At 36.3% G+C, this 13,714-nt stretch overlaps 1 protein-coding gene across 1 annotated transcript in view; it reads left to right on the forward strand.

Moving 5' to 3' along the window:
* The window catches only part of SNX7 (sorting nexin 7), a gene marked incomplete at its 3' end in the record, with an annotated part of 81,395 nt that extends 68,096 nt beyond the window's left edge, over positions 1 to 13,299 (forward strand). Inside the window, exon 9 of the mRNA XM_008592181.1 lies at positions 13,147 to 13,299. Within this exon, the coding sequence (XP_008590403.1) occupies positions 13,147 to 13,299 (153 nt within the window). The remainder of the gene's footprint in view (positions 1 to 13,146) is intronic.
* Positions 13,300 to 13,714: the final 415 nt, after the last annotated feature.

Consider the following 13,714-nt stretch of genomic DNA (forward strand, 5'->3'; position numbering starts at 1 on the left):
TTCTCCCAAAATCATTTGGTGAGGCAAACATCACCCTCATACCAAAGTCAGACAAAGATAGACCAAAAAAAGAAAACTGCAGACCAACGTCTTTGATAAATGTAGATACAAAACTCTTCAATAAAATATTAGCAAATAGAATACAGCAACAAATCCAAAAAATTATATACTGTGATGAAGTGGAATTCATCCAGGGATGCAAGGATGTTTTAACATACACAAGTCAATAAATGTGATACACTACATTAACAAAATCAAAGACAAAAACCATATGATTATCTCGATAGATGCAGAGAAAGCATTTGACAAAATCTGCATCCCTTCATGGTAAAGACTTGTCAAATTAGGTACAGGAGGAATGCATCTGAACACAATTAAAGCCACATACAAAAACCCACTGCCAATATCATCCTGACTGGTGAAAAGTTGATAGCTTTCTCCTTAAGAATGGGAACAAGACAAGGATGCCCATTCATCATTCCTATTTAACCTAGTATTGGAAGTACTAGCCAGAGTAATCAGGGAAGAGAAAGAAATAAAGGGAATACAGATTGGAAAATTCAAAGTCAAAACATCCCTGTTTTCAGGTGACCTGATCCTGTATATAGAGAAGCCTGAAGACTACAAAAAAACTCTTAGAGTTTCAGCAAAGTTGTAGAATACAAAATCAACACTCAAAAATCAGTAGCTCTTTTATACTCCAAGAATGAACCAGCAGAAAAAAATCAAGAAAGCTAGCACATTTACAATATTCACCCCAAAATTAAATATCTAGGATAAAGTTAACCAAGGATGTGAAAGATCCCTTCAGTGAGAACTACAAATCACTTTTGAAAGAAATTAAAGAAGACGCAAGAAGATGGAAAGACATTCCATGCTCTTGGATTGGAAGAATTAACATTGTGAAAATGTCCATACTACCCAAAGTGATCTACAGATTCAGTGCAATCCTAATCAAAATACCAATGACATTCTTCACAGAAATGGAAAAAAACAATTCTAACATTCATATGGAACAGTGAAAGACCCCAAATAGCCAATACAATCCTGAGCGAAAAAAAAAAAAAAAAAGTATAGCTGGAGGCATAGCAGTACCTGACTTCAAATTATACAACAAAGCTGTAGTAACCAAAACAGCATGGTACTGGCATAGAAACAGACATAGACCAATGGAACAGAATAGACAACCCAGATATCAGCCCATATACCTACAGCGATCTGATCTTTGACAAAGGCATCGGGAACATACACTGGGGAAAAGACTGCCTCTTTGATAAATGGTGCTGGGAAAATTGAGTATCCATATGTAGAAGAATGAAACTAGACCTGTACCTCTCACTATGTAACAAAATCACCTCAAAATGGACTAAAGAATTAAATGTACATCCTGAAACTATGAAAGTCCTAAAAGAAAACATAGGGGAAACTCTTCAGGATGCAGGACTGTGCATAGACTTTATGAATAAGACCCCAAAAGCAGAGGCAACAAAAGGAAAAATAAACACATGGGATTAAATCAAGCTAAAAAGCTTCTGCACATCAAAAGAAACAGTTAACAGAGGGAAAAGACCAACAGAGTGAGAGAAAATATTTGCATACTATGCATCTGACAAAGGACTAATATCCAGAATATATAAGAAACTCAACAGCTGAAAAAACAAGTCACTGGATTAAAAAATGGGCAAAGGAGCTGAATAAGCATTTCTCAAAGGAAGATAAAGGAATGACCAACAGACATGTGAAAAAATGCTCCACATCACTCAGAATCCAAGAAATGCAAATCAGAACCACGCTAAGATATCATCTTGCCCCAGGTACACTGGCTGTTATCAAAACGACAGAGAATACTAAATGCTGACAAGGATGTGGAGAAAGGGGAACCCTCTTACACTGTTGGTGGGACTGTAAAATGGTGCAGCCATTATGAAAAATGCTATGGAGTTTCCTCAAACAACTACAGATAGAACTGCCAAACGATCCACCAGTTCCACTGCTGGGTATATACCCAAAGGGATGGAAATCATGTCAAAGGGACACCTGCACTCCCATGTTTATTGAAGCTCTATTTACAATAGCCAAGAGTTGGAACTTACATAAATGCCCATCATTGGATGAGTGGATAAGGAAAATGTGGTATATTTATACAATGGAATACTACTGTGTCATAAAAAAGAATGAAATACTCGGGCCGGCCCGGTGGCGCACTGGATAAGTGCGCCGCTTGGGAGGTGCGGCGGCGCTCCCGCCGAGGGTTCGGATCCCACATACAGACCGGTTCCCGCTCACTGGCTGAGCGAGGTACGGGGGCAACACTGAGGGTTGCGATCCGTTGCCGGACACGGAAAAAGACAAAAGACAAAAAAAAAAAAAGAATGAAATACTGCCATTTGCAGCAACATGGAGGAACTTAGAGAAAATTATGTTAAGTGACATAAGCCAGGCACAGAAAGAGAAATATCACTTGTCCTCATATGTAGGAGCTGATAAAAAAAAAAAAAAAAATAGATGAATGAATGTATAAAGAAAGAAAGAAAGGAGGAAAAGGGATGCAGCAATCACAATAATACATTGGACTTTTGGGGGGAGGGGAACAGAACTGGGGTTGCATGGGGTTGGGGTGTCAGGAGCTGTTTGGATACCATGAGAATCGATTGCATTTTGTAATGGTAGATTGATGTTGTACCCCAACAATCAATTAAAAAAAATTTTTTTAAAATACTATTATGGTCTATAGTTGTAAAATGGTCCCTCGAACCCTTATCAACAGAATGTAGGTTTTGTGTTCTAGTAATAATGGTCTGCTTAGATTCATCCCTGTTATTTTTCCCACTTTCCCACATGACTTACAAACGTTCACAATGGGATGACAAGCTGTAGCTGGTGTTTATGGAACCCGGTACATCTGTTTTTGGCCTTTTTAGTCATCAGGCCATTCTCTGGATTACCTTGAACTGAATCAAAGAAATGAAACAAGCCCAATATTATAACTAAAGGAGGGAAGTCCCTTCAGCTGAATCTGGGATGCTGCAGTAGATGGGATATGATATGATCATCTTGCATCTTGTATTCTTCTGTTTGTCACCCCCCCTCTTAGACTATACTTTCCACAAATGAGAAATAATGAAGTATAGTAATTAAATATTACTTTAACATTTAGTATGTTCATGTTAATGGTGGACTTATTATTTTTAGTGATTTTTTTTCTTCATTATTTTCTTTAATTTCTTCTTCTGTTACTTTGTCCCTTTTCAAGGATCAGCAATTTTTGCTTTCCCTTTGTGAGATAATAATAATAATTTTTAGTGAATCATGTCATAAGCTTACCAAAGTCGGTCATGTTCCCCTCTCAGGATAAAACAGTTTTTAACTAAAAAACAATTCAGAGTCTAATCCTGTTTTTTTTTTTTTTTAGAACTAAGGAAAACTCCAAAATGTAAGAATCTGTTTTGTTGTGAGATTTATTTAGCCCCAAGAGCCTCAAAAAACTATGTGCTCATTAGAATGCTTGTAGCTCTCATGACATCTGCCATGTGCCTTGCCCGTAGGAGGCAGGAATAAACATTTATTAACTATATGAATAAAGACTATTATTGATTTAGTACGTAAGTATCAAAAGGTAGTTTTCTTGATGAGCATAAACTGCTTCTAAATTCTCTAATATTGTTCTCCTTTTTGGGGGGCTTTAAGTAGAAAAATTTTCAGTTATTTTTCACATCAAATTTCCCATACCCCAGTCACTATACATACAAAGTTTCCTGAATTTGTTTGCATTTCTCACTGTGACTTGATTCTGCTATAGGTACACCAAACTTAAAGCTTCTATTTAATTAAATGTGAACAGCATTCAAATGGACAGTTGACCCTTGAACAACACAAGTTCAAACTGCGTGGGTCCACTTATGCATGGACTTCCTCCCAGTAAATACTGTATAGTACTGTAAATGTATTTTCTCTTCTGTAAGACTTCCTTAATAACATTTTCTTTTCTCTAGCTTATTTTATTGTAAGAATACAGTATATAATATATATAATATGCAAAATATATGTTAATTAACTTTATTATTGGTGAGGCTTCCAGTCAACAGTAGGCTATTAGTAGTTAAGTTTTGGGAGAATCAAAAATTATATGTGGATTTTTGACTGTGTGGGGGTCAGTGCCCCTAATACCTGCATTGTTCGAAGGTCAACTATACCTAGAACTAGTAAAATGTTTTACAGTTTTCAGACAACCCTGAAAACTTAGCACTTCTAAATAAATGATTGTATCAAAAGATGCCACAGGCAACAAATAGAACCAGGTTTATCTATTTATGTATTTTAATGAGGTAGATTAGGCATTCATTTTATACAAGTGTTTTAACAGTTTCCAAATAAGCATATCACTGTTTCTTGTTCTAAAAGGAATTCTAGAACAATTGAAGCATCATTAAAATATCAAGTTAAAAACTGATATTGGAGAGAGGTGTCTCCCAAAAGAGCAGAGCTGCACATCACCTGTTCAGAGATGCAAAGCATTTCTCTGGAGAGTTTTTTTTTAATAGTTGTACTTCTCTTCCTTAGACGTATAGCTCTCATTTTTCATTATGTAAAATATTAGGCTTTGCTTAGGTGCAGTTGGTATGTCAATTGGTATGTCCACGTCACCTCCCAACTTGTCCAAACCACTCAAATTAGTATAGCAAAGTTACTTTGGAAGTTCGAGGCTTAAGTGTAATCTTAACTCTTGTTGACCTCCAAAAGTGGTTTGATGCCCTGAATGGTTTTGAACGTTTATATAATGAGATACCTAACCCTGCATGACTGTTTGGGACAATGCGTGTCTGTGTTCCTACTGTTGCTTTCAGGGCTTCGTTTCCTATCCCATTGTTACCCCCACCTGTTCTTCCAGTTAACCTTAGCAGCAAGGTTTTCTCTCAATTCCCACATCTAATCAGGAGGCCAGATCCTCCTGATTCTGCCTTCCAGCATTTTACTGTCTTCTGTTTCCCTGTCGTCAGGGATCTGACTGTTACCACTGCCCCTCAGTCTTCTTTCTTAAACTCCACTTGTCTTTTTTTTTTTTTTTTTTAATATAAATGCACCCAGAAAACCCCTTTAGGACCTGGCAACCACCTGCCTTTCTGTCTTCATCTTTTGCTATTCCCCTACTGATACTCTAGGTACCAACCTTAAAGAACTACCTGCAAATCTTCAAAAACTCCAAAGTAAACATGCTTTTGTGAATTTATGCCTGCAGTTTGCTTTAAATGAAATGCTCTTCATGTTTTCTTTATCCAATTGTTTGTTTGTTTGTTTGTTTCTTGGTGTCTGGCTAGTACAGGGATTGAACCCTGAATGGTGGTGTTATTAGTACCATGCTCTAACCAACTAACTGGCCAGCCCTCCATTTCTTTTTTATTTCTCCCCATTGGCATGAATTCATGAGGGCAATGTCTATTTCTTTACTCTCCACTTCAGTTCCTAACACAGACTAGATGGATGCTGAGTGAATGCTGCTGGGTGGGTGAGTGAATGGGAATGAACCAAATCCTCCTGATCATGTTTTCATGCTTATTTCCTTAGTCTCCATTCTGGTTAACTGGTTACCTTCCATTCCCTCCTCCTTTCTTTCTCTCTTAACCATCCCTGCATACCTCTGCCTCAAGCATCTATCTAAGTACAGCTTTGCCTGGTCAGAACCTTCAGTTTCTTACCATCTCCTGCAGAATCCATTTCATGCTTAATATCATCCATCCTCTGGTAGTCAGTCTTCAACCCGCCTTTCCATCTGCATTTCCCATGTTTCTCCTTGCCCACTCAAACTAGCCTCCTTGCCATTCTTTTGTCACACTCTGTATCATACAATCTCTGTGCTTGTGTTCATGCCATACCCTCAGCTAGGTGTTTCCTTGCCCCAGTCACTGCCTCGTGGATTAAGTGTCAAAACGTTCCTTACCCTACAATCAGAATTAATCCTCCATTCTATATCTTTATATACCACTTTATTTTTTTCCCTCCATTATGGTATGTATCGCAACCTGTTTTTTTTTTTTTTTTTTTTTTTTTTTTTTGGGGGGGGTGATGCTGGTTGGTACAAGGAAACTGCTTTTTATTATCGTCTTTGATTTTTGCATACCTTTATCATAATAGGTTATAAACTCCTTAAATTAAGAGGTGAAACAGTTCAACCTTGAAAACCACAGGAAAGCTAGCCCAATGCCTTGTGCTATTCAGTCAGTATAAATATTACATATGCTTTGACTTAGACCTTGGTGTGAGTCCCTGTACAGCTGTGTAATATCTTCATTTCTTTCTCCCAGTTTCCCAGTTCATAACAGGGAAATGGTAATCCCAAATTTGCAAGTTGCTTATGCAGATTAAATGAAATAATGTGGCAAAGCATATAGCTTAAAACTATATAAAGCTTAAAAGCATATAGCTTAGTGGCCCATAGCAGAAATGCAATAAATGGTCATTATTACTGCTGGTACTTTTACTATAGATATGTAATCATTATTGGAGAAGGATAGCTCTTAGTATTAATGACCTTTATTTAATTGTGTGGCTTAATTTCTAGCTGAACATAACTGGAGCTAGAGATTGCCCATTAGCTTTGCTTTTAAATATTAACCTTTCTTCCCTTACTACCTTACAGTCTTTTGTTATTACTTATTCTCATATTACAATATTTTGTTGGTGAAAAAGGATTACTTGGTTCTTTGGTTTTTCCACCAACAGAGGGCCAAATTACCTCCAATATTCATGAAAAGAATTATGCAAGCTTTAAATTTTTTAAAACCCAGTCATTTCCATGCTATTTTGCAATAGAGAATATGAATTGAATTTCCTATGGTTAGAGTTATTGTTGAAACCTGCTGTGTGGTTGTGGAGGAGTACCAGTTCACTAGAGGGGCTCCTTTGGCTTGGCAGGTTTCAAACACATCTCATTCTCCCAATTAGGTTAACTTTTGTTGAGTATATTTGATTTGTCAGAGCCTGGACAGATGGCACAGTCAGAATGCATAGTCCTTATACCAAAGAACTTGCTAAAATTAGAGTCAACTAAGGGGAAGGACAGTTAATTACATTATGCCTGCATAAATTGTTAGGAAAGATATAGTCCTGATCATTCTTAATTTGAATTAGGTGTTTTATGCTTATTAACTAGTGTTTCTTAGAATTTGAATTATGAGAAGATGATTCAGTATGAAGAAAAACCTAATGTCTCTTTTCTGCATTTCCAACTAAAGTAGTGAAGAAATCATCAAAGAAAGAAAAAAATACTCAGATATAGCCACAAAAAAAAAATGAGAGGAATTGATCATACATATTTAAAGCTCATGTATCATCTACACTAGTGAGAATAGATTGAGAAATAGCAATAGAAATTGTCTTAAGACCTTGATGCTGTCAGAAGAATGACATATTACTAGAGACCAAAATACTGGAAGAAGAGAGTGAATCAGTGTCAGTTTTACCATCTAATAATGATGATCATGGTGGTGGTAGTGATGGTAATAGCAAACATTTAGTAGGCACATTGTTAGTCATTTAATGTTCATTTAATGTAACTATGTAATTCATTTAATGTTCATTATTTCATGTAATATTCATAAAAATCCCTGTGAAATGGGTATTTTTATGTTCATTTTACAGATGAAGCAACTAGAGCTTCAACAAATAGTCTTACCCAATGGCACATAGCCTGTAAAAGACAGAAGTGGGGCTTCAACTGAATTCAGTCTAACCTTTTCTCAGTTTTCTTAATCCCAGTGTTTGTGCTGATAAGGCTACAAACCTTTTTGTGGGTGACAGTGATATCAAAGACCTCTTCTCTAGGAACATGGTAGCTCTTGTCCAGCACAGAACCACCATCCAACCTGACTACCACTTCCAAGGGCTTTAATGATGGGAATTTACAGATTGACAAGGGAAGAGGCTTTGTTGTAAATCATTTATGACACCATTTTAAGCTCCATCCTGAAGGGGAGGAAGATATAATATATGATTTAGATACTATGTTTCCTAAAACCAGTTTCAGTAGAGCCACTTGCCAGTAATACCACTTCAGTGCATAGCAATTTTAGACTGCAAAGCATAAGCAGAGGAGAACAGCAGGGTGGTTACAATTAGCATATGTACCTATCTCTTCCTCCTAGATGCAGGAGGGATTCTGTTAATAAGCTCCATCTGGGTATGCAAATAGCAAGATTCTATCCAGTAATCCAGAGGAGTGAGGCTCCCTAACCAGTCCCTGAACTTTTTCTAGCAGACCCAGATCCTGTTTGAGTTTGGCCTTTCAACAATTTTACTTTTGCTTATTCCCTACCACCCACAGCCTACTATTATTATTCAGTAAACATCCCATTAGAGATGTTCTCTAAGATGTAGCCAAATAATTAACTGAAAGAATACATGGAGGGCAGCTGCCTCCTCTGCCCAGAAGCAGGCAAGCAACAGAGCAGGAGCTGAGGGCAGCTGTTCCCTCTGCCTGGAAGCAGGCAAGCAGCAGAACAGGCCTGGGGAGCCTAGGCAAGAGCCAAGGGTAGCATCTCTTGGCTGGAAGCAAGCAAGGAACACATCAAAAACACCACTTCTACAAGGATGGCCCATCACAGCCACTACCACCACCACAGCTGCCACAGAAGCCACTTGATGCCACAATAGTAGCCACAGCCACTGTGTAGGTGGCCTGCCAGACACTCAACTGCATTGACACAACGAGTGTCACCAGTAGAGACCAGAAAAAGGAAGAGGATGTCTCTGTCCTCAAATCCCTACTAGAGTAATAGAAGAAGCAGCTGCTCTACCAGATGACCAGACATCAATGTGGAGATACTAGAAATACAGAAATCCAAGAAAATATGACACCACCAAAAGAATACAGTAATTCTCAAATACCAGACCCTATACAGAAGGAAACCCTTGAAACGACTGAAAAGGAATTCCGAGCAACAATCTTAAGGAAACTCACTGAGATACAAGAATACTCAGACAACATAATGAAATGAGAAAAAAAATCCAGGATATGAAAAAGGATACTTACAAAGAGATTAATACCTTAAAAAATAATGTAGCAGAACTCATGGAACAGAAAGATTCACTCACTGAAACAAAAAAAACAACTGAGAGCTTAAGCAGCAGGCTAGACCAAGCATGAGAAAGAATTCCTAATCTTGAAGACAGTCTTCTAGAAATAAAACATGAGGATAAAGAAAAGAAAAAAAAATTTTTTTAATGAAAAAAATCTGAGATAGCAGACAACCTTAAGTGCCCAAACATTCGAATCATGGGTGTTCCAGAAGGGGAGGAGAAAGGAAAAGGCGTGGAAAACCTATTCAACAAAATAATAACTGAAAATTTCCCAGGTATAGGGAGAGACATGGGCATTCAAACCCATGGCATTCAAAGATCCCTAAATAGATTCACCCCAAAAAGATTCTCCCCGAAATGCATTATAGTCAAACTGGCAAAGCTCAAAGACAGAGAATCTTAAAAGAAGCAAGCAAATGCATCAAGTCTCCTATAAAGGAGCCCCTATCAGACTAACAGCAGACTTCTCAACATAAACTCTATAGGCCAGAGGAAAATGGGATAATATATTCAAAATACTAAAAGAAGAAAAACTGCTAGCCAAGAATACTATACTCAGCAAGCCTGTCTTTCAGAAATGAGGGAAAAAATAGTGTATTTTCCAGAAAACAAAAACTTCAGGAATTCACATGACCAGCCTTGCAAGAAATCCTCAAGAGAATCCTGCATCAGGAAGCCAAAAAATGATAATCATTTATCTTACCAGCCATAGTTCTGTTCAAACTTTCGTAGTTTGGTCTTGGTAGGTGGCATGTTTCTAGGTATTTATTCATTTCATCTAAATGATCTAATTTGTTGACCAAGAATTATTTGTAATATTCTCTTATAACCCTTTTGATTTCTGTAAATTTGCTTATAATGATCCCTCTTTCATTTCTGATTTTAGTTATTTGGGTCTTTTCTTTTTTCTTAGTTCATCTAGGTAAAGGTTTGCCAATTTCGTGGATCTTGTCAAAGTACCAACTTTTAGTTTCATTGATTTTCTCTTATTTTTTTTCTATTTTGTATTTATTTTATCTATGCTTTAATTTTTATTATTTTCTCCCTTTGCTAGGTCTGGGCTTAGTTTGCTCTTCATTTTCTCGTTTCCTAAGATGCAAAAGTGATTGTTGATCCAAGGTCTTTCTTTTTTATTAATGTGTGCATTTACATTAAATAAGTTTCCCTTTTGGCAAAACATATATATATATAAAATTTTTTCAGTCATTTGTTTGGAAGTATATCTGGAGTTTAAATATACCTAGTTATTTTTAGTGCAGTTTTTCATCCTGCTTTTTCACTTAATATTATGACTTGAAAATTTGCCTTAAATACTCTTCAAAATTATCATTTTAGTAATTGCATTATATTACATTTTATGGAGGTCCACAATTTATTTAGTTATTCTCATATTATTGGACATTCAGTTTAGTCCCAATTTTTTACCTTTATATAACTGCCTTCCACATTAAAAAAATATATTCTTTTTCTTTGATTATTTTCTTATGGTTTCAAGAAGTAGGATAATTGGTTGAAAGTGTATGAACATTTTAAAGACTTCTTTTTGTGAATCCAGCTGTTCTTCAAAAAAGTTTCACCAATTTATACTTACACTAGAAGATTTTGAAATTTTTTCTCTCATAGCACCAGTTTTAGACAGTATCATATTTTTTCAGTTTGAGAAATGAAAAATGTCATTTTTCTGTTTTAGTATCCATTTCTGTGAACATCTTAGAATGTATTTATTAGCTACTTGTGTTTCTTTTGGGTGTGTGACTTGTCTGCTCATGTCCTTCACCAAATTTCTGTTAAGATTTTTCTAATTCATTTTTAAGAGTTGTTCATGCATTAAAGATGTTAATCTTTGTGTGTTAAATTTACTCATCAATGGACTTTAAATTCAGTTTGTAGTGTTTTCCTTCTTTTGTGTGTTGAGAAAAATAACTTTCTATCTGAACATTAAATAAATGAAAAAAAATTTTTTAAGTGATAAATGTCGTCTATCCCACAACAAAACAAGAAAGTGAAAAAAATAAAATAACAGACAGAAACATGAAAGTTATTAACGTTACTACTGAAATAGATCTCTCATGGGTAATACAGGATTTATGTAAAGCTAAATATCTGTTTTTAGGGACATAAAAGCACACATGGCTGCAATGAAATAAGAGCAAAGAAATGAAATTCCTTATTTTTTTAAAAAGTTAATTCAAACAAGCATCAGAAACAACATATTTTATTGATTCTAAGACATACATTTTCACATTTTAACATCTTTGAGGTAGGAATTATTCTTAAATGATGGCCTCTTGCAAATATAGTAATTTCAGTCATGAAATGGTAGTAACATATAAATATTTGGCTTTTAAAACATGAGAGAGATGGTTTCAATACTGATCAAATTTTCCTTCCTGGCTTTGGATCTCACCCAGTAAAATCAAGAACCTTACCATGGGCTACATGGCTCGGTATGATCTGGTCACCCGCTGCCTCTCTGCCCTCATTTCCTAGGACGTTCCCTCCTTTTTCACTGCTGCAACCATGCCGCTCTCACTCTCCTAGCTCTTCTTGAACAAGCTGGCATGCTTCTACCTCCAGGTGATTCACTGCTCTTGTTTCCTCTGCTAGGAGTGCTTTTCCCACTGAGAATCCCGTGCTTCACTCTCACATCTACTTCAGATATTTATTCAAATGACACTTTCTTATTCAGGCCTTCCCTGGTCACCTTATCTAAAATTGCAACATCCTAACATTCCCTAACCACTGTCCTGCTTAATTTTGTTCCTTAGCATTTATTACCAGCTTATAGTTCATATTTTATTTATCTTGCTTATTCGTCTCTCCCCAGTTGAGTATAAACACTCGTAAAAAAAAGCAGGGGGGTTTGTCTGTTTTCTACACAACTGAATCTCCAGGTCTTAGAAGAAAGGCTAGTACAGATAAGGCACTTAGTAAATATATGTCGAATATATGAATAAATATAATATAAATACAGTTTTCCCTAGGTATCCATGGGGGATTGGTTCCAGGACCTCCCGTGTACACCAAAATCCATGGATGCTCAAGTCCCTGATATAAAATGGAGTAGTATTTGCATGTAACCTATGCACATCTCCAGTATACTTTAAATTACCTCTAAATTACTTGTAGTGCCTAATACAAAGGAGATGCTGAGTAAATAGTTGTTATACTGTATTGTTTAGAGAATAACGATAAGAAAAAAAAGTCTGTACTCGTTCAGTACAGATGCAATTTTTTTTTTCTGAATATTTTCAGTCTGCAGTTGGTTGACACCACAAATGTGGGACCCACGGATACGGAGGGGTAACTGTACATAAAATATGTATCTATATGCCACATAGAAAAGAATAAATCAGTGAATTACATGCCCAAAGGTTGGTGGACAAAGTAGGGATGAGTATAAATATCTTGCTAAGCCTGTGTAGTTGAGCGTGGACTGGGATTCAGTTGTTCTGAGACATAAACCTTCCTCTGCTACCAGTTATCTGGGTGGAATTTGGTGAGTTCATCCCCTGGCCCTTCAGGTTGGACTAGATAGTATGTATGGATGTTATAACATGTTAGTTAATTAAGCTTTCTGCTAAGAACAATTGAAAAATGAGGACCACTAGGAAGCTGCAAGGAATGAAACCATATCTTTTAACACAAATATTGTCACCAGAAATGATAGTGGTAATGACAGTCGTAGTACAAAAGACTTTTGAGATAATTTGTAGTTCAATTTCGTTTGTTTTATAAATGGTGAAACTGAAGCCCAGGGTTTGAGAGATGTAGCCAACGTCAAGTGCTAATCCGTGGTAGAGTTAGAATTCTACTCAGCAGCCCTGACTGAATCCACTGTTCTTTTTACTTTAACTAGCACACACAAGAAATATGAGGGGCCTTCAGAAAGTTCATGGAAAGATTCTTATCCGTTAATTCTGTTTCCACAAACTTTTTGAAGTACCCTCGTAGTGGTGACTTTTCAAAAAAAGTTATTCTTAGGCTGTTTTGATATAATGTTCAACTTAAATTTGATGAATTCACCTAATGGCAATAATACACAGATGAATTTCTCTCTGTGACCTAATTCAGCTTACAGAAGAGATTGGAAAACTTGAAGATAAAGTGGAATGTGCTAATAATGCCCTGAAAGCGGATTGGGAAAGATGGAAACAGAATATGCAAAATGATATCAAGTCAGCATTTACCGATATGGCTGAGGAGAATATCCACTATTATGAACAGGTAATTAGTGATATTCGATATGCTCCATTTTTAAAAGTTATGTTCTCTTTTACTTTATATCTGTCCCTATGTTTAAAAATCTGTTAAAGAACCAAGTGTCACATTTAAAAGCCTCTTTGCGGCTAAGTGCCGGTGGAGTTGCCAGTTACTGTTTGTTTTGTTGTTTTCCCCTCAGTTTGCTGTTTTGGAAGGATTTGAATTTTTCAAAAGCACTTGATAATACTTCTTGATAGTACTTCTTAATGATTCTTCTCTTATTTTCTTATTTCTCCTTTTCTCTCTCTCTTTCTGTATTGTAAAGAGTCTGAAAAGGAAGGAAAGGAATTTGAAAGCGGAAAATCAGTTCAGGGCCAGATCCTGTATCCCTGCTTTCTGTAGCTATTAAAAATCATCAAGAAAGAAATGTGCTATTACA

Source organism: Galeopterus variegatus, unplaced genomic scaffold, assembly GCF_000696425.1.
Source record: "Galeopterus variegatus unplaced genomic scaffold, G_variegatus-3.0.2 Scaffold7639, whole genome shotgun sequence".
In the NCBI taxonomy this organism is placed as follows: Eukaryota; Metazoa; Chordata; class Mammalia; order Dermoptera; family Cynocephalidae; genus Galeopterus; species Galeopterus variegatus.